The sequence below is a fragment of the Meles meles genome, chromosome 4 (genome assembly GCF_922984935.1).
Source record: "Meles meles chromosome 4, mMelMel3.1 paternal haplotype, whole genome shotgun sequence".
NCBI classification, from domain to species: Eukaryota; Metazoa; Chordata; class Mammalia; order Carnivora; family Mustelidae; genus Meles; species Meles meles.
This window is the reverse complement of record NC_060069.1, coordinates 28506180-28528735: the sequence shown is the minus strand read 5'-3', so window position 1 is coordinate 28528735 and position 22556 is coordinate 28506180. Positions and strand designations below refer to the sequence as shown.

The following is a 22556-nucleotide window of genomic DNA, read 5'->3' as shown; positions in this document are numbered from 1 at the left end:
ATTCCAATTCAAACCAATGAGAATAAAGACACATAGGTCCAAACCTATGGGATACGGCAAAGGCGGTCCTAAGGGGTACATACATAGCCATCCAAGCCTCACACAAAAGAATTGAAAAATCCCCAATATACCAACTCTCTTTATACATTAAAGAACTGGAAAATCAACAACAAATTAAGCCAACCACACACACAAGAAGGGAAATAATCAAGACTGAGCAGAGATCAATGAGTCAGAAACTAGAGATATAGCAGACACATAAACGAAACTAGAAGCTGATTCATTGAAATAATCAATTAGATCAAAAAATCACTGTCAAAACTAATCCAAAAGAAAAGAGAGAGGGCTCAAATTAATACAATTATGAATGAAAGCAGAGACATCACTACTAACACCAAAGAAATGCAGAAATAATCATCAGAAATTATTATCAACAGTTTTATGCTAATAAGTTAAGCAACCTAGAAGAAATGGATGCATTCATGGAAACCTATAAATTTCCAAGAGAGAAACAAGAAAAAATTGACAACCTGAATAGACCAATATCTAGTAATGAGATTGAAGCAATGATCAAAAGCTCCCAAAAAACAAGGGCACAGGACCTGACGGATTCCCTGAGGAATTCTACCAAACATTCCAAGAAAAAATGATACCTGTTCTCCCGAAGCTATTTCAAAAAATAGAAACAGGGGGCGCCTGGGTGGCTCAGTGGGTTAAAGCCTCTGCCTTCAGCTCAGGTCATGATCCCAAGGTCCTGGGATCGAGCTCCACATCGGGCTCTCTGCTCCGTGGGGAGCCTGCTTCCTCCTCTCTCTCTGCCTGCCTCTCTGCCTAGCTGTGATTTCTCTCTGTCAAATAAATACAATATTTAAAAAAAAAAAAAGAAACAGAAGGAAAACTTCCAAACCCTGATCCCCAAACTAGGCAAAGACCCCAATCAAAAAGGAGAATTTCATGGAGAAGCAACATGGGGGGGTAGGGGGATAGGAGAAGAATAAATGAAACAAGATGGGATTGGGAGGGAGACAAACCATAAATGACTCTTAATCTCACAAAACAAACTGGGGGTTGCTGGGGGGAGGTGGGATTGGGAGAGGGGGAGCGGGCTATGGACATTGGGGAGGGGAGGCGAACCATAAGAGACTATGGACTCTGAAAAACAACCTGAGGGTTTTGAAGGATCAGGGGTGGGAGGTTGGGGGAACAGGTGGTGGGTAATGGGGAGGGCACGTTTTGCATGGAGCACTGGGTGTTGTGCAAAAAGAATGAATACTGTTACGCTGAAAAAATAAATAAAATGGAAAAAAAAAAAAGGAGAATTTCAGACAAATATCCCTGATGAATATGGATGCCAAGATTCTCAATAAGATCGGAGCTAATAAAGGAAATGTTGAAAAAGAAAAAGAAAACTGGAGGTATCACGTTGCCTCGTTTCAAGCTTTACTACAAAACTGTGATCACCAAGACAGTATGGGACTAGCACAAAAACAGACACACAGACCAGTGGAACAGAGTAGAGAGCCCAGATATGGACCCTCAACTCTATGGTCAAACAATCTTCGACAAAGCAGGAATACATATACAGTGGAAAAAAGATAGTCTCTTCAATAAATGGTGCTGAGAAAATTGGACACCTACGTGTAGAAGAATGAAACTCGCCCACTCTCTTACACCATACAAGAAGATAAACTCAAAATGGATTAAAGATCTCAATGTGAGGCAGGAATCTATCAAAATCCTGGAGAAGAACACAGGCAGTAACCTCTTCCACACTGGCCACAGCAACTTCTCTCAAGATTTGTCTCCAAAGACAGAAGATAGAATTAGTGATCTGGAGGACAAACAGATAGAAAGGATCAGGAAGAAGCCTGGAACAAACAGCTCAGAAGCCACGAAAACAGAATCAGGGAAATAAATGATGCCATGAAACGTTCCAACATCAGAATTATTGGAATCCCTGAAGTGGAGGAAAAAGAAAGAAGTCTAGAAGATATAGTGGAACAAGTTGTCTATGAAAATTTTCCCAATCTCACGAATGGAAACAACGTTCATGTACTAGAGGCAGGGCGGTGTCCCCCCAAGATCTTAGATTCTCAAAAGTCCTCACGACACCTAATAGAATGAAGAATTATGCTTCTAGACAGACCCTCTTAAAAGCAGCTAGGACAAAGAGGTTCCTTACATACAGAGGAAAGCCCATTAGAATAACGTCAGACCTGTCCACAGAGACCTGGCAAGCCAGGAAGGGCTGGAAAAATATATTCAGAGTACTAAATGAGAAGAACATGCAGCAAAGAATACTTTATCATGCAAGACTGACATTCAAAATGGATGGAGAGATAAAGAGTTTCCAAGACCGGCAAGGCTTAAAAGACTATGCAACCACCAAGCCAACACTGCAGGAAATATTAAGGGGGGTCCTATAAATGAGAAAAAAATCCTAAGAATATCATTGAACAGAAATATAGAAACAATCTACAGGCAGAAAGACTTCAAAGGTAACACGATGTCAATCAAAACGTATGTATCAATAATCACACTCAAAGTGAATGGCCTAAATGCACCCATAAAATGAAACAGGGTTGCAGATTGGATAAAACGACAGGACCCATCCATATGTTGTCTACAAGAGACCCACTTTGAACCTAAGGATACACCCAGACTGAAAGTGAAGGGATGGAGAAGCATCTTTCATGCCAATGGGCCTCAAAAGAAGGCCGGGGTAGCGATTCTCCTATCAGATAAATTAGATTTTAAACTAAAGACTGTAGTCAGAGATAAAGAAGGACACTACATAATTCTTAAAGGGACTATCCACCAAGATGATCTAACAATTGTAAATATCTACGCCCCCAATATGGGAGCACCCAATTACATAAGAAAACTATTAATCAAGATAAAGAGTCATATTGATATGAATACATTAATAGTAGGAGATCTTAATACGTCTCTCTCAGTAATAGACAGATCATCGAAGCAGAAAATTAATAAAGAAAGAAGAGCACTGAATGAAACATTGGACCAGATGGACCTCATAGACATATACAGAACATTCCACCCTAAAACAACAGAATACTCATTCTTCTCAAGTGCACATGGAACCTTCTCCAGAATAGACCACATACTGGGTCACAAAGCAGGACTCAACTGATACCAAAAGACTGACATTATTCCCTGCATATTCTCAGATCACAATGCTTTGAAACTGGAACTCAATCACAAGGAAAAGTTCGGAAGGAACTCAAACACCTGGAAGCTAAAGACCACCTTGCTTAAGAATGCTTGGATAAACCAGGAGATCAAAGATCAACTTAAACAATTCATGGAAACCAATGAGAATGAAGACACTTCGGTCCAAAACCTATGGGATACAGCAAAGACGGTTCTAAGGGGGAAATACATAGCCATCCAAGCCTCCCTCAAAAAAATGGAAAAATCCAGAATACACCAGCTGTCTCTACACCTTAAAGAACTGGAGAATCAACAACAAATCAAAGCAACTCCACACTCAAGAAGGGAAATAATCAAGATTAGAGCAGAGATCAATGAGGTAGAAACCAGAGATACAGTAGAATGTATCAATGAAACTAGAAGCTGGTTTTTTGAAAGAATCAATAAGATCGATAAACCATTGGCCACACTAATCAAAAAGAAAAGAGAAAAAGCCCAAATTAATAAAATTATGAATGAAAAGGGAGAGATCACAACTAACACCAAGGAAGTAGAAACAATCATCAGAAATTATTACCAACAGTTATATGCCAATAAGCTAAGCAACCTAGATGAAATGGATGCATTCCTGGAAAACTATAAACTCCCAAATTTGAACCAGGAAGAAATTGACAACCTGAATAGACCAATATCTGGTAACGAGATTGAAGTAGTGATCAAAAACCTCCCCATAAACAAGAGCCCAGGACCTGAGGGATTCCCTGGGGAATTCTACCAAACTTTCAAAGAAGAAATAACACCAATTCTCCTGAAGCTGTTCCAAAAAATTGAAGCAAAAGGAATACTTCCAGACTCTTTTTATGAAGCCAGCATTACCCTGATCCCCAAACCAGGCAAAGACCCTACCAAAAAGGAGAATTTCAGACCAGTATCACTGATGAATATGGATGCTAAGATTCTCAACAAGATCCTAGCAAACAGGATCCAGCAGCACATTAAAAAGATTATCCGGGGCGCCTGGGTGGCTCAGTGGATTAAGCTGCTGCCTTCGGCTCAGGTCATGATCTCAGGGTCCTGGGATCGAGCCCCGCATCGGGCTCTCTGCTCCGTGGGGAGCCTGCTTCCTCCTCTCTCTCTGCCTGCCTCTCTGCCTACTTGTGATCTCTCTCTCTGTCAAATAAATAAATAAAATCTAAAAAAAAAAAAAAAAAGATTATCGACCATGACCAGGTGGGATTCATCCCTGGGTCACAAGGATGGTTCAACATTCGCAAATCAATCAATATGGTAGAACAAATCAATAAGAGAAGAGAGAAGAACCACATGGTCCTCTCAATGGATGCAGAAAAAGCATTTGACAAAATCCAGCATCCGTTCCTGATTAAATCGCTTCAAAGTATAGGGATAGAGAGAACATTCCTGAACTCCATAAAATCTTTCTATGAAAGACACACAGCAAATATCATCCTCAATGGGAAAAAGCTTGCAGCCTTCCCGTTGAGATCAGGAACACGACAAGGATGCCCACTCTCACCATTCTTGTTCAACATAGTATTAGAAGTCCTAGCAATGGCAATCAGACAACAAAGAGAAATAAAAGGTGTCCAAATTGGCAAGGAAGAAGTCAAACTCTCTCTCCTCGCATATGACATGATTCTTTAGATGGAAAACCCCAAAGACTCCACCCCCAAACTACTAGAACTCATACAGCAATTCAGTAACGTGGCAGGATACAAAGTCAGTGTACAGAAATCAGTGGCTTTCTTATACACTAACAATGAAAATACAAAAAGGCAAATTGGAGAATTGATTCCATTTACTATAGTACCAAGAACCATAAGATATCTGGGAATAAACCTAACCAAAGAGGTAAAGGATCTGTACTCGAGGAACTACAGAACACTCATGAAAGAAATTGAGGAAGACGCAAAAAGATGGAAGACCGTTCCATGCTCTTGGATCGGAAGAAAAAACATTGTTAAAATGTCTATACTGCCTAGAGCAATCTATACTTTTAATGCCATTCCGATCAAAATTCCACCGGTATTTTTCAAAGAGCTGGAGCAAATAATCCTAAAATTTGTATGGAGTCAGAAGAGACCCCGAATTGCTAAGGAAATGTTGAAAAACAAAAACAAAAACAAAACTGGCAGCATCACGTTACCTGATTTCAAGCTTTACTACAAAGCTGTGATCACCAAGACAGCATGGTACTGGCATAAAAACAGACACACAGACCAGGGGAACAGAGTAGAGAGCCCAGATATGGACCCTCAACTCTATGGTCAAATAATCTTCGACAAAACAGGAATAAATATACAATGGAAAAAAGACAGTCTCTTCAATAAATGGTGCTGGGAAAACTGGACAGCGATATGTAGAAGAATGAAACTCAACCATTCTCTTACACCATACACAAAGATAAACTCGAAATAGATAAAAGACCTCAACGTGAGACAGGAATTCATCAGACTCCTAGAGGAGAGCATAGGCATAGGCAGTAACCTCTTCGAAATCAGCCACAGCAACTTCTTTCAAGAGATGTCTCCAAAGGCCAAGGAAACAAAAGCAAAAATGAACTTCTGGGACTTCACCAAGATCAAAAGCTTCTGCACAGCAAAGGAAACAGTCAACAAAACAAAAAGGCAACCCACGGAATGGGAGAAGATATTTGCAAATGACAGTACAGACAAAAGGTTGATATCCAGGATCTACAAAGAACTCCTCAAACTCAACACACACAAAACAGATAATCATATCAAAAAATGGGCAGAAGATACGAACAGACACTTCTCCAATGAAGACATACAAATGGCTATCAGACACATGAAAAAATGCTCATCACTAGCCATCAGGGATATTAAAATTAAAACCACATTGAGATACCACCTGACACCAGTTAGAATGGCCAAAATTAGCAAGATAGGAAACAACATGTGTTGGAGAGGATGTGGAGAAAGGGGAACCCTCTTACAACTGTTGGTGGGAATGCAAGTTGGTGCAGCCACTCTGGAGAACAATGTGGAGATTCCTCAAGAAATTAAAAATAGAGGGGTGCCTGGGTGGCTCAGTTGGTTAAGGCCTCTGCCTTCGGCTCAGGTCATGATCCCAGGGTCCTGGGATCGAGCCACACATCAGGCTCTCTGCTCGGCAGGGAGCCTGCTACCCCCTCTCTCTGTGCCTGCCTTTTTGCCTACCTGTGATTTCTGTCTGTCAAATAAATAAAGAACATCTTGAAAAAAAAAAGAAAGAAATTAAAAATAGAGCTTCCCTATGACCCTGCAATTGCCCTACTGAGTATTTACCCCAAAGATACATATGTAGTGAAAAGAAGGGCCACCGTGACAATGGCCACGGTCGCCAAACTGTGGAAAGAACCAAGATGCCCTTCAATGGACGAATGGATAAGGAAGATGTGGTACATATACACGATGGAGTATTATGCCTCCATCAGAAAGGATGAATACCCAACTTTTGTAGCAAGAGGGACGGGACTGGAAGAGATTATGCTGAGTGAAATAAGTCAAGCAGAGAGAGTCAATTATCATATGGTTTCACTTATGTGTGGAGCATAACAAATAACATGGAGGACATGGGGAGATGGAGAGGAGAAGGGAGTTGAGGGAAATTGGAAGGGGAGAAGAACCATGAGAGACTATGGACTCTGAAAAACAACCTGAGGGTTTTGAAGGGGCGGGAGGTGGGAGGTTGGGGGAACCAGGTGGTGGGTAATAGCGAGGGAACGTATTGCATGGAGCACTGGGTGTGGTGCAAAAACAATGAATACTGTTACACCGAAAAGAAATTTTAAAAAAAGATAAAGATATATACATTATACACACACACACACACACATAGATGGCAAATAAATCCAACAAAGTAATTAGCAAGGAAATACAAATTAAGCCACACTGATATGCTACCACAAATCCATTAGAATGTCTAAAACAAAAAAGATTAATCAAACCAAGTATTAATGAAAATGTCGAATAACCACAACTCTCATCCACTGCTAATAGGAATCTAAAAGATTACAGCCATGTTCAAAAATGGTTTTGCAGTTTCTTAAAATGTTAAACATATTTTCACGTGCCTGCTTGCCATTTGTACGTTTTCTTTGGAGAGGTGTCTGCTCATGTCTTCTGCCCATTTCTCGACTTGATTATTTGTTTTTTGTGTGTTGAGTTTTTAAGTTATTTATAGTTCTTTGATACCACACCTTTATCTGTAATGTCATTTGCAAATATCTTCTTCCATTCTGTGGGTTACCTCTTAGCTTTGTTGGCTGTTTCCTTTGCTGTGCTCAGCTTTTTATCTTGATGAAGTCCCAAAAGTTCTAGCCATCAGGGAAATACAAATCAAAATCACAAAGAGATACCATCTTATACCAGTTAGAATGGCAAAAATTAACAAGACAGGAAACAACAAATGTTGGTGAAGGTGTGGAGGAAGAGGAACCCTCTTACACTATTGGTGGGAATGCCAGCTGGTACAGCCACTCTGGAAAACAGTGTGGAGATTTTCCAACACTTTAAAAATAGAGCTACCCTATGGCCCAGAAATTGTACTACTTGGTATTTACCCCAAAGGCATGAATGTAGTGAAAATAAGGGGCACCAGCACCCCGATGTTCATAGTAGCAATGACCACAATAGCAAACTATGGAAGGAGCCAAGATGTCCTTCAACAGATGAATGGATAAAGAAGATGTGGTTCATATATACAATGGAACATTACTCAGTCATCAGAAAGGATGAATACCTACTATTTGCAATAACATGGATGAACCTGGAAGGGATTATGCTAAGTGAAATGAGTCAAGCAGAGAAGACAATTATCACATGGTTTCACTCATATGTGAAACATAAGGAATAGCACAGAAGACCATAGGGAAGGGAGGAAAAACTGAATGGGAAGAAATCAGGACAAACCATGAGAGACTCTGGACTCCTGGAAACAAACTGAGGGTTACAGATGGGAGGAGGTTGGGGGATGGGGTCACCAAGTGATGCGTATTAAGAAGGGCAGGTGTTGTCACGAGCATTGTGTTATAAGCAACTAATGAATCACTGAACACTACATCAAAAACTAATGATGTACTATACGTTAGTTAATTGAACATAATAAAAAAAGTTAAACAAGCACCTAATCTATATACCACCCATTCCTGGACATTGGCCCCAAAGTGACAACAACTCAAATGTCCATCAAGAGATGAATGGATAAATAAATTGCAGTATATCCATGCAATGGATAAAGAGTATCCATGCGACATACAGTTCAAACGGTACAGAAATGTCTAATATATAATGTGAATATCTTCCGTAATATCACACTAGACAGCTTAACAAATTTTTTTTAAGATTTTATTTACTTATTAGAGAGAGAGAGAGAGCAACCAAGGCAGGCAGAGGGAGAGGGAGAAGCAGACTCCCCTCCAAGCAGGGAGCCCGATACGCAGCTTAATACAATTCTTACTCTTTGCAATGGAACAGTACTTTGCAACAAAAACAAATGAACTACCAATACACACTACAACACTTATGGGTTCAAAGTAAGTTTGTTCAGTGAAAGAAGCCAAGAGTCCATAAAGGAAAAATCCATATATTATTACTTATTTATATAAAATTCTATACACAAACTATCATGTGAAAGCTAATCTGTAGTGACTGAAAGCAAATTAATAGTTGCCTGGGACAAGAAGGGGATATAAAGAGATGGATTACAAATACGAATGCAAAATTTTAGGGGGATGATGGATATGTCCATCATCTTGATTGAATATACATATTTAAAAACTCATCAAATTACACATGCTAAATATATGCAGCAAATTGTATGCCCACACAGACAATAAATATGTGTAGATAAATACACAATGTACAATACAATATAATGTACAAACGTACAATACATAGAGATCTCATGAATAAATGATAAATATAATATTTCAAGTCACCATAATGATGAATTACATCAACAAACAGTGTCAGAACAACAACTCAGTGGATGAGAAAGGGAGGTGTGGGGAAGAGAAAAGCTGGATTTGAACTCATTCCTTACAACGAAGTTTATTTTAGAGCAAAACTTAAAATGTAATCATGACACCATAAATGTACAGAATAAACAATATTATATAAACTGGTTGAGGAGAAGCCCTTGCTCAGGCATGCTGGAAAACACAGAGGCTATAAGCAAGCCAGCAAGAAGAAAAGAAGGAGGGAAGGAGGGAGGAAGGGAGGAACTGAGGAAGGAAGAAAGAGAGGGAGGGAGGGAGGGAGGGGTGGAAAGAGAAGAAGAGGGGCCCCTGGGGGGCTCAGCTGGTTAAGCATCTGCCTTCCTCAGATAGTGATCAGTGGGTCCTGGGATCAACCTGTGTGGGACTCCCTTCTCCCTCACCCTCTGCCCTTCCCCCTCCCCCTGCTAACATGTGCGCACCAACACACACACACACACTCTCTAATAAATAAAAAAAAATCTTTTTTTAAAAAAAGATCTATTTGACAGATATTAAAAAGCAAACCAATCAAAACACAAACAACTGACAACTGAATGTACTCAGTGTGAGCGTGGTATAGTTGGTACTATTTTATCCTACTGCTGTGTGGGAAGTTTCATATTAACATTTTTGAGAGTAATGTAAAATACAAAAGATGCATATACTTTGGCATAACAATTCGACTTCTAAGAATTTTGAGAAACAGAAATGCAAAGATATGGCAAAGATACTCTGTTCAGTGTTGCTCGTATTCGCAAAAAGGCAAGGGAAAAAACTTTAAGGTTCCATCGGTGGGGATTAGCTAAATAAATGATGTTAATACAATGAAATATTATATGGTCATGAAATAGAACAAATAATACATGTGTGCACACATATACACACATCTGCCATGGACACATAAACTAAGGCAGATACAAAATAGAAAATTTAGTATGATTCTGTTTTTGATTAAAAGAACACATGGGTTGGGGCGCCTGGGTGGCTCAGTGGGTTAAGCCGCTGCCTTCGGCTCAGGTCATGATCTCAGGGTCCTGGGATCGAGTCCCGCATCGGGCTCTCTGCTCAGCAGGGAGCCTGCTTCCCTCTCTCTCTCTCTCTGCCTGCCTCTCTATCTACTTGTGATCTCTCTCTGTCAAATAAATAAAATCTAAAAAAAAAAAAAAAAAAAGAACACATGGGTAGAAAAGAATACAACTATGCATTAAGCTGTGTGGTGTGATATTACAGAAGATCTTCACATTCTATGTTAGACATTTCTGTACTATTTGAACTCTTTACAAGTAGGCACTCATTTTGTTACCAGAAAAAATAAACCTCAAAATCCTATGTAATAATTTGCCCTTACTGGCTTCTCCTCACAGTCTTTCTCCAATTTGTTACCTCTAATAAATCCAAAATGCAATCCTACTTGCTAGTGCTATTTAAAAAGCTTTCCTTTCCCCATAAATCTGTAAACTGCTTCAGTCCATCAGATTTCCTGGCTCAGTCTGAAAATCCTTTGCAGCTCCAGGTTGCTCTTTCTTGGTCATCCAAGAAAACAAACACAAAAGCATCAAAAGCAAATGCTAATAGATGTTTGTGGCTTTAATCGAAACTAGTAACTTTTTGCTGACATTTCCACTTTCTTAAAAAGTGGGTATTCTCAGTCACTTTGTTCATGAATAAACTTTATCGAATCCTACACTACTGAAGAAGTTTAAGAAAAAGTAACATTCAGTGGTTACATATGGAGAATGAGTAATCACTGATTTTACACTAGGCCCTTCCAATAAGTCTTTGTATTTACCATGAGTCACTCTACTCTGTTCCCATCTATAAGTGGCCTAAATACAGACATTTTGGAGTCATGAGACAGGGCAATGCCTGATGACCACTGCAGGCATTTTATTTTTTAACACAGGCCTGAACCAAAAGGTCACCAATGGCCATTGAATGGGCATCCCCAGATAGTTCAGAATCAGGAAACAAGTAAAATCAAGTGGTGTCACCAGCCAAGGACAAAAGTCAGGGGAGCTACGACCAAACTGCCTTTTGTGAGAATGTCACTTGTAGAACACTGGCCTGTCTTAGGATTTCATCTTCCCACCACCATCCACAGGAGAAAACCAGCTGGTGACCCCAGTCTAAGAAAGAAGGATCCGCATATAACAGCCATGCCTTACGTCCCTCACTTGTTCAGGAATGAATCAATACATGCTGAAAGGCAAAAGGCAGGAGGGCAATGTGAGGGGAAAAATGAAATTGTACACAGCAGGGGTTCTTCCCTAAGTGAAACTCAACCAGAATCTAACTGAGGAACATAGGAAATCACCTACTACAGCACTATCCAACAGAAATAGGATGCAAACCACGTTTTAAATGTTCTAGAAGCTGCAATAAGCAAAAAGAAACAGACGAAAATAATTTAATGATACTTCACTTAGCCTAATATATCCAAAATACTATTTTAACATACAGTCAGTATAAGAAAATTAGCAACTTAACTTCTGTTTTTTATTTTTTGTTTTTGAAATCCAGTATTTGACATTAGAGCACATCCCTGTTCAATGCTCTGCGTGGCTACTGGCTACCACACTTTTTAACTAGACTGTCATCTTAGAGAGAAGGAAGAAGGAATACTGCTTCCTCAAAGTGAAGCCCAGGACCTAGAGCAGAACTAACGAGAAACAAGAATGATGAGAATAAAAGTCAGGATTCCACTGGCTCAGAAGAGGCCATACGTAACACATTCCCAGTGTGTGCCCTGTGATTGGCCAAAGATATCCTCAGCTCTACTTTAGCATTTTTTTCAGTGGACACAATATGTGGTTTTTATCTTAACAGAGTCCATCTTCTTTCAAATCAGTAGGGCTAATTACGCAGAAACTAGTTAGGCTTTACGCCAGTTTGCTGACAACCCATTTATTTGGCCAACCAGATAACAGCATACTGATAAGATTAGTCATCTGTTCAGCCGCGATGTGGGCAACTTCACTACATTTAATCCCTCATCAATAGTTTACACCCTACCCCTAGAGAGCTAATTTGCAAATACAAATTGAGGACATAAGCTACCAAGGGCAGATGCATGTGTATGCATTTCCTCCCCCTCACAATAAAAACCAACTCAAAGTATATACCTTAACAACAGTGTGTGAGTAGTGTATATAAAATAAGCTTGTACACAATAGCAGTTGGGTTATACAGCTCCCTTCTGCAATCTATAGGAATTCTGAATAGGTATTCTTGTAGGTCGAAGAAACAGATTTCTCTTATATCCAGTAAGTGCTCTTTGTATAACTTTGAAAGGATCTTCTTAAGTCAAGCGTTTTGAAATTGTAATCAAATCTTGTTTGCGACTTTAGAAATTCATGCCCATGTGCACAGGAGAATCATATTAATGGCATATTGGACACAAATGTGCAGATTCTTGATCTTACAAGGAAATTGTCATTTTAACATACCCTAAAAGAACCCATTCATACCAGATGTGCAGCAACAAGAAAAGAGCAAAATAAGTTTAAAAGCTTGATGAATGCATAGGACTGAAAACATTTCTTACATGTAAAGTGGCTGCCACTCTGTACTGTGTTGGTGTCTCCATGATTCAATCCTTCAGGCTCCAAGGATCCATAAAGAGACTCTTTTCTAAAGATACCATTGACTTGAAAGATTTACTCAAGCTTGCTTCAGCTGCTATCCTTGAGATTGTTAAAACAATATAATTGTCAAACTAGTGTATTGCTAATCCCATTTTTATTGTTAACATTTGCCACTGAAATTGCTCTTTAATTGTTTGTTTTGGAACAGACACATAAAATATCATGACAGTGATATTTTGGCACATATTGGAAAATCTGCCATGAATAAAGATTTTTTTCCAATAAAATATAGTTTGCCTATATTACTTGGTATCAAAATGATTTACTGAAGTCAGCCAAAGCACAAACCACTAAAATAAAATGAAGAGAGATTAGAGTTAGAGCAAAATCTAAAGGCTAATTCATCCAAATTCATACTTAAGACACATTTAAAAGCAACTTCTACTCTTGGAAAAGTGGCAAAAGGGAAAGAAGATGTCTTCCATCCTGCTCCGCTGGCAACTCTGCACTTTAAACCAAACCACAGGGTCCTTCTGATGGCTTTTTGTTGTTTTTTTTTTTACATTTGTTACACAGATCCAGACTGCCTTAGCATGCTAGACCCTGAAGACTGTGCAGAGAAATCCATTTAGCTTAATCCAACACACACTGCCTGAGCCTCCATTCCCCCTCAACCCAGCTGCCTTGGAAGGCCCAGGAAAAGGCAGTGCCCTCACCCAAGTGGGCCCTGCCAGGGAAGCAGCCCCCAGCTGCTGTGACAGCTCCTTTTTTATAAGCAATCAGCTACCTGGCTTTCCCTACCCACTTGGCCAGCCAAGAGCTGGGACACTTGCAGCTGGATCTGAAGATTAAAAACATTCTGCCTGCTCTCTGGCCTGAATGTGGTTTTAGAACTCCTGGACCCTTAGATCAAACCTCTGAGACCAACCCTGTGTTTTATGTCTCCTTCCCCACTCTCCCTGTGGATGATTTCAAAAGCCTCACTGGTGGAGATTTGCAGAGAACTCACTGAATCCAGCCCTCAACCAGTCCCAAGTTTTCCATATAATCCCCTGACCCTAAGCCTGATTCCCTCCAAGTCCCAACCTCTGGCTGAGCAGCCTACCTCCTCACTGCACACAGCCCCTGCAGCTAGAAGCTCCAAAAAACTTTCTTTTTTCAAAGTAGAGGATATGATCTGATTTTGAAAAGCATCAACTATGTGCAAAGCCAAACAAATGTGAAACCTCCACAGGATAAAGCCTGCGGGATCTGTGCCCAAACTACCTTCCAGCCTCACTCCCTGCATTTCTCCACGGTCTCTGGTCCAGGCACAGCTAAGTACTCACCACCCCCCATGCTGGAATGTCCCCTCTCCTCATGGCAACTCCCTCAAGGCCATGTTCAAAGGTTACTTCTGAGAGACTCCTCTCCTTGGAACGAGTGGTGGGGCCCTCTCACCCCTGGGATCCACAGTATTGTCTCCCTCCCTCCATAAAGCTACTACACTACTGTCCAGTTATGTGCTTGCACATCGTTCTGTATTATGAATCCAGAGGGCCCAGACAGTTAGCCATCCAGACAGGAGGGAGCACTGTGCTCCTGAGTAGGCAGTTACAACTGGAGAATGGGCTTTTTTTCAAAATCATAAAAACTGTTTTCAACTGGTATCTTTAGAAGAGTCTCTAAACTCTAAAACTACTTTTTTTTCAAAATCATAAAAACTACTTTCAATTGGTTTTTCAATCATAAAAACTACTTTCTTTAACCAGTTGTGGTTTGTTTTTGTTGTTGTTGTTAGGTTGTTGGTTTTTTTTTCTTTAGTATAGTTGACACACAATGTTACATTAGTTTCAGGTGTACAACACAGGGATTTGACTAGTCTATACATTATCCTCTGATCTCCACCATACAACGCTATTGCAATACCATTGACTAGACTCCTTATGCTGTCTGTGCCCTTTTTTCCCATGACTTATTCATTTCATAAGTGGAAGCCTGTACCAACCACTCCTCTTAATTCATTTTACCCAACCCCCTCACCCCTGGCAACCATCAGTTTGTCTCCTATATTCATGAATCTGATTCTGCTTTTTGTTTATTCATTTGTTTTGTTTTTAGACTCCACAAAGAAGTGAAATCATACAGTATTTGTCTTTCTCTGACTTATTTCCTTAGCATAATATCGCCCAGCTCCATCCATGTTGTTGCAAATGTCAAGATTCCATCCTTTCCATGACTGAGTAATATTCCTGTGTGTGTGTGTGTGTGTGTGTGCGCACACGCGTGCATCTGCATGCATGTTCATTATCCGTTCATCTATCACTTGACACTTCTGTATCTTGGCTACTGTAAATCATGCTTCAATAAACATAGGGGTGCGTGTATCTTTTCAGAGTGTTTTCTTTTTCTTTGGGTAAATACCAATTAGTGAAATTACTGGATCATATGGTATTTCTATGGTTAATTTTTTTTTTTTTTTTGAGGAATCTCTACGGTTTTCCACAATGACTGCACCCATTTACATTTCTATCAACGGTGCATGAAGGTTGCTTTTTCTCCACATCCTCGCCAACACTTGCTATTTCTTTTCATTCTTGCTGTTCTGACAGGTGTGAGGTGATAACTCAGAGTGATTCTGATTTGCATGTCCCTGATTATTGACAACAAGCATCTTTTCATGTGTCTGTTGTCCATCTGTATTTCTTCTTGGAGGAAATGTCTGTTCAGGTCCTCTCCTCAATTTTTTTAATGGATTCTTTGTTTTCTTTGATGTTGAGTTGTATGAGTTCTTTATATATTAGGAGTATTAACCCCTTATCAGATATATGATTTGCAAATATCTTCTCCCTTTCACTAGGTTGCCTTTCTGTTTTGTTGGTGGTTTCTTTTGCTATATGCGAAGCTTTTTATTTTGGTGTAGTCCATGTAGTTTTTCTTTTGGTTTACTTGCCTGAGAAGACATATCTAGAAAAATGTTGCTCTGGCTGATGTCAGAGAAATTACTATCTGTGTTCTCTTCTAAGAGTTTTATGGTTTCAAGTCTCACAGGTCTTTCATCCATTTTGAGTTATTTTTGTATGAGTATAAGAAAGTGTTTCATTCTTTTCTTTCTTTTGCAGGTAGCTGTCCAGTTTTCCCAACATCATTTGTTGAAGAGACTGTTTATTCCCCATTGTATGCTCTAGCCTCTCTGTCATAGATTGGCCATAAAAGCATGGATATATTTCTGGGCTTTCTATTCTGTTCCATTGATCTATGTGTCTATTTTTATGACAGTACCAGACTGTTCTGATTACTACAGCTTTGTACTATATCTTGACTAGTTTGATCCACACTTAAAGCTCTCTGTTCCACCACTCTTCTTATGATTTGTGAATGGCTATTTTATATAAACAGGGCATCAAATTCACAGTTCTGTTTCTTGCATCTTCACTTCCTTCCAGGCACACAGAAAAGACACAGAAGCTGCCTGCAACTCCTGTCCATGAGAAGAGAGACATTTGCTTTCTTACCGAAAAACATGCAGGAGAGGATGCACTGCTGGTAAGAGCACATTGTATGAGGACCTCTAGAAAAGGAGGAAGGTATAAAGCCTGTATCAGGCTTTAAGTACATCAAGAGAAGCTGGAAAACAGTTATGGGCTAAGAAGGGAGAACAAAGTCATCAGGAGGCCACAGTGGACTGCCAGCTTTTGCTTTTTTAAAAAGCAGTAGCCAATATGCGGGACCCCACACCATCTTTTTGTTATGTCTTTTCTGATCAAACTGTTGCCAAGAAGCTGCTACATGTATATAGATGCCACACAGGCCCTTGAGCTTAGAAACCAAACCTAACTGCAGTATATGCTGTGTTTCCCTGAAACCAGGAATCCCTCAGTTCTAAGATGTACCATTATTTTATTAAACCCTAAGAAAGAAAAATGCTACCAATTAAACTATGACATGATTTCTTATTACTTAGAAAGTTCATTTTATTTTTATTGAAAGAGCTCTTTTAGACATATTCAGACATATATTTTTATAATGCATCACTCTTGGGCACTTATAAAAAAGGAAAAAAAAGTGAAATGAATTGGTTAAGGCAATGACAACGAGGTCACCTGGCTGAAAGTAATTGTAAAATGCCACTGATTTGGAAAGTACATCCCAGTTTCAGAAATGTTAAAATCTGAAGGGGGAAAAAAAAGGTGCACCAGAGAATCACTAAAATGCTATATCATGTCTTGCTCAGTGACAAAAATAGAGAAAGGACAAGGTAATTGTTCACAGGATAACTGCTACAAAGACATTCCACTGATTAAAAAATGCATTTATACAGAGGGAAAAAGTTGAGATTATTAAACTCAAGAAAGACAAAAGTAGAAAAGGGATTTAATAATGTTCTTTAAGGACATCAGAGTCCTGTCCCCAAAAAGCAGTGATTTCCAACTGTTTTTTTTTTTTTTTTTTTACCATTTTTTAGCAGCAGGACCTCTTTTTGAAATATTATCTTACAAAATAATACACTAAAGTATGGTATTACTCTGGTATATTATCCTACCAGATATTATCCTATAAGATAATAATACCAGAGTATGGAGCTGTTCTGGTTAGAAGAAAAGCATCATCCTAGAATGGCTGGGAGGTTGCAGGGCTCAGGACCAGCTGAGAGCTGAGATCTTCATCTGGAGAGTAGACACCACCTCTACCCACTCTCTACGACAGCTCCAACACATGACAAAGGCCTAAATCATGGCATTAATCAATGAAGTATTCACTGTGGTTTGCAAGATATGAAGCCTTTTGGGTACCTGGGTGGCTCAGTCAGTTAAGCATCTGCCTTTGGCTCAGGTTATGATCCCAGAGTCCTGGGATGGAGACCCAGCAACCGCATCAGCTCCCTGCTCAGCAGGAAGTCTGCTTCTCCCTCTGCCCCTACCCCCCACCACAACTCCTGTGCACACACTCTCTCTCGGAAAATAAATAAATAAAATCTTAAGAATATATATAAAGCCTTTCTAGGTGGTCATTACACAAATACTAATCAAGCACAGAGGGATTTGGGTGACCTTCAAGAAGGAATTTCCTATGTACAAGATTTGAGACCCTGAAGTGATTGCCAAGGGATTGGATGAGAACTTTTCATCAGTCACAAAAGGAGTTCCTACCACCGCAAGGGAATGAGTCACATCCCCCCTCCATCCCAACTAAGGCCTGTTCTAGCTCTAGAGGACTCTCCTTGTCTTCAACGCTGGTCTCCTCAAATGCAAGCCTGATATGGCTGTTTGGACAGCTTTGGCTCTTGCCCCACGCCCAACCAAACCCACAGCAGGCAGTTTATTGCCCCCACTGTCTGCCAAAACAAATCCAATCCTGCAACAAATTAGCAAGTCACATATACCCTTACTGAAGATGTGGAGACACATAGGCCACTTGGCAAAGCTTAAAATCCCATTAGACAGCTCCCCATCTCCATGCATCTTCCTGTCATTTTCTCTATTCCTTTTCTCAATACTGCTTATAAAATCCCCTTATTATCCAAAGAAATTCAATCCAGTCTCCAACCCTGCACATTCCCCAGCATGGCAGCTCTGTGTCATCTGGTCACCAGAGCATCCTTTGGGAATACCATCCACTGCCACCTCTTGTCCCCCATCCAAACCACACAGTTCAGCAAACCCAACCCACTCTCCTAGAAGGACAAGGTTCACCTTACCACTAGTAAAAATAATGTTTTTACCATTTAGCCATATCAATATGCAAACAACTTACAGATTAATATATCAGGATGATTAAAGAAAGCTAATTTTCCATGGGTACAGTTATAAGACTAGGGTTATTGCTCCACTGAAGACCAAGGTAGGTTAGGCTGAGCTGGCTGGGGAGGTGTCCCCTCCTTTGTCCCTTATGCTGTCAGTCAGCTCTGTAAGGCAAGCTTTTAGTGAAGGGGGACAGTCAATCCAGGTATAAGAGAACATTTCTTCAGGTAAGGGCACTCTGTTGTTCTAAGTTCCAACTCAAATTCCAGCCTATTTCTCAAACCTGGGATTTATCAGAAGTGAGAAAAGTCAACTCTGCAATCTTCTTTTACTCTTTACACATAGGAACCATAGAAGAAAGGTTTCCTTTAACAGATGGCTTTTCAATGGAGTAGCATTCTATGACGGGAAAAAATGATGTATGGAAGTTAAGCTATTCCACATTCAGAAGAACATGACTTTCTGGCCATAGGCACAAAACTGCTGATCTGACCCAATGATTACCAAGTCAGAGGGCTTACCGAGCATCATAAAATTCACAGTGAAGCCTAGTGTTCATCCCTCTGCCCTTCCTCCACAAACCGATCTCATGAAGAATTTGTAAAAAGAAGGCAGGTCAGTAAGCAGTATCCTATACAATTTCAGAGCTGGACAAGAGTTCAGATAGGGAAACTGAGGCCTGATAAGGTTAAGTGAGAAGATGAAGGGCACAGAATCCTTCTGGACAGAGTCAGGGTTAGAACCTAATCCCACAACATGGTCAAAACCTTAAATTTTTTTAAACGTCACTTGAATTTCAGAGACACATTTCCCTTCTTACCAGAATTACTTCAAAAATGAGTGGGATCAGTTTGCTCTCTTCCACAAGTCTGTAAAAAAAAAAAAAAAAAAAAAAAGATAAACACGCATTAGATGGCTCATATTTAAACTGCCCTGATCAGGAGTACTGCAGCCCCATGTTTTACCGCTTAAATTTTGTGAGCGAGAATCAAATGATTAAATACTAATTTTTAACACATTTAACTATATCCATTAAATACAAAAAATATGGGGCTCTTGGCAAGTGACTATTAGCTTAGCCTTATTGATTTGTAGCAAGTATAATCTCAAGTAGATTGACATTAATAAATGTAAAAATTAATTAAAATTCACAATTATTATAAAGACTTTGAGAATAGGCAATGACAGCTGAAATCATGTGACCAACGCTCACCACACAGTTAAATTATAAGTTACCACACATAATCTTTCATATATGCCTCAATAGCTACCTTCTCAGCATTAACGAATGAATGTATAATAATTTTTAATCTTTTACTTAAAAAAAAAAGTAGGCCCCAATCACCCAATAGACTTTGGGAATTTTCTCTCATTGAAACTAGTTATGTTATTATTATCTATTATATTATCTCTTGTGCGAAGATTTTTTTCACACCATTGAAGAGAAAATGGCCTCAACCATCTTTACTAAAAACAATACTCCTTCAGTCCAGGGCAGTCAACTTGTTTCTGTAAAGGGTCAGATGGCAAAGATTTTAGGCTTTGGTGGGCCACGCGCTCTCTACAGCAACTACTTAACTCTGTCACTGTAAAAGCAGGCATAAATTATACATAAATGAATAGGCATGGCTATGTTCCAATAAAATTTTATTTACAAAAACAGATATGTGCCGTATTTGGCCCATAAGCTATAATTTGCTGATTCCTGATTCTATTTTGAAAATAAATCAGATTCCTTCATTTTATTAGTGTTGAGTTCATATGATAAATGACAGCACTTAAGATAAGCATGCTGCCTTCATTGTGGGTATTACAGTTTGTCTATTTCACAGAAGATGCCAGGAGCATAGGAAAGGAATTTATCATCTGGCCTCCCTAGAGCTTGTCTGCCTATGATAACATATTGATAAAAGAAAAGCCTATGAGACTTGCCAAAAAGAGATCGCAGTGTTTATAAATGTGTGTTAAGGGAAAGTGAGGCACAGGGAGAAGTCCCAAAGACTGGAGTGAGTACTTAGCGCCTCAGTATCTAGCAAAAATAAATGTAATTATTTATGTAGTTTAATATTTTAGGGGATAAGGTTTTGACTATAAATATTAAGTTTATTTACAAATATTAAATTTATTTATTCACTTTCTTGGGCAACTGAGGCCTCGGATGTGAGGCCGAATCTCCTTTACACCATGTCTGGGCAGGATGGGAAATGCACAGACTCAAGACTGAGTACAATCTCTGGCCAGCACATTTCCAGGCTTCTTCCTTGGCTCCCAAGATGTTGACCACCCCTTCCCCTGAATTTATCTTATTAAATTTTTATGACATATTTTTATTAGGCCTGGGCTTAAATAGCCAAGCACATACATCTGAGAGTTGTCTAAGCGCCCAAGCCAATAAAGTCCTGGGGGCATGGGCTCCACTTCTTTTCCAATGGTACCCAGAGGTGAGACCTGCTTCTTCTATATTCTCCCCCCAACATTCAGATCCAGAAGCATCCACTCACAATACTGGTGCCCTCGTGACAGTTCTTTACTACTAGGACATGACTATAGAAACTACTATAATTCATTCTGATGAATTACAAGTAGTCCTTCTCCAGGCTTTTGCATGAAGAGCAGGTTGGCCTGGACTACCTCTTCAGGCCCCTTCAACTCCCAGTTCTAGCATGCCAGGCCTCACATGTTTCTGAATACCACCAAGGAAAACAATTGTTGTTCCCTGATTGGACGGACATGATTCAGAACCATGTCTGGTAAATAAAAAGGGAACTTGAGCTAAATAAAAGCACTTTAAGTTTAAACACACACAAACACACACAGACACAACACTTCTATGAACTTTTCTGCAACTCATGCACTAAATGTAAATTCAAAACAACAACAACAACAACAACAACTCTCTAAAGCAAGTACAGAACAAAGGTGGCTGCAAATATTTACAACAATCTCAGGCAGTGTTTTTCCAGACTGGGAAGTGGGAAGTGGCCAGTAAGTGTGCAATGACATGAGTTCACCGACTAGCATCTTTTTTTTTCCTTTAATATTTTATTTATTCATGTGAGAGAGCAGAGACAGAGAGAGAGAGAGAGAGAGAGCACATGGACAGTGGGGAGGGACAGTGGGAGAGGGAGAAGCAGGATCCCCACTGAATGGAGAGACTACATGGGACTTAATCCTGTGAACTGAGCTGAAGGCAGACACTCAACCAAGTGAACCACCTAGGCACCCTGACTAGCATTTTCTTAATTAAAAATAATAAAATGAGAATATCCAAATCTGTCACACATAGTATGTTCTGTAACATTTTTGTTTCAGTTTTAGCCCTATAGATGCATACTGGGTAGTATTTTTTTTTATGTGGGTCATAGACATCTGAACCAGAGATTTTAGATTGCTTTAGAGACAATATTTGCCTCCCATATGCTCTTAAACTTTGATTTTTAAAACTGTCTCCTTATTTTAACCACCTCTCATACCACTATAGGTCCAATTAGTGGCTTGGGTCTCCAGTGATCAAACCCTTGATGTGCTCTGAGTAATGGAGCAATCTTCTTGGAGCTCTCTTCCTTTGATTTGTACTCTGGAGAGCAGCCCTGGTGCTCAGGCCTCTGTAGAGCAGGAAGGACAAGGCTTACCTCCAAATAAAGCTGACGTGGCAGTCTCAGGGACTTGTTCAGGCAGTAAATCTCAAAGTAGACTTTTGCAAAAGGCTATCTTATTTTTGGGCTCCATTCAGCGGTTGGCCACCGTGGTTTTTTTAAATCACCAGTATCATTTTACTTCATGAGCCTGTTATATCCTACATTCTAAAATAATAAAATTTGTATGGTTTATAGACAGCCTGAGGAAAGGAAGTAAGAAGATTTATCTGGGTTTTTTAAACCAAAAAAAAAAACAAAAACAAAAAAAAAAACAAAAGATCTTTCTGAAATTATCCCTAATCTTCAAAGGACTGAGAAAGATATTAACTACATCACAGTATACTTCTCTTTATGTTAACCATCCAAGCACACTGTTTTTAAGTAATTCCAGATGAAAACTGAAATATACTGCCCTCCCTGAATCCCAAATGTAGTTCATGGGACT

General features: G+C 39.6%; 1 protein-coding gene across 2 annotated transcripts in view; it reads right to left on the bottom strand.

The window, feature by feature from the left end:
* The window catches only part of ULK4 (unc-51 like kinase 4), a 684359-nt gene that overhangs the window by 364562 nt on the left and 297241 nt on the right, over window positions 1–22556 (bottom strand). For both annotated transcript variants that reach the window (XM_046001316.1, XM_046001317.1), the window contains exon 31: window positions 19294–19342. In XM_046001316.1, the coding sequence (XP_045857272.1) occupies window positions 19294–19342 (49 nt within the window). The remainder of the gene's footprint in view (window positions 1–19293; window positions 19343–22556) is intronic.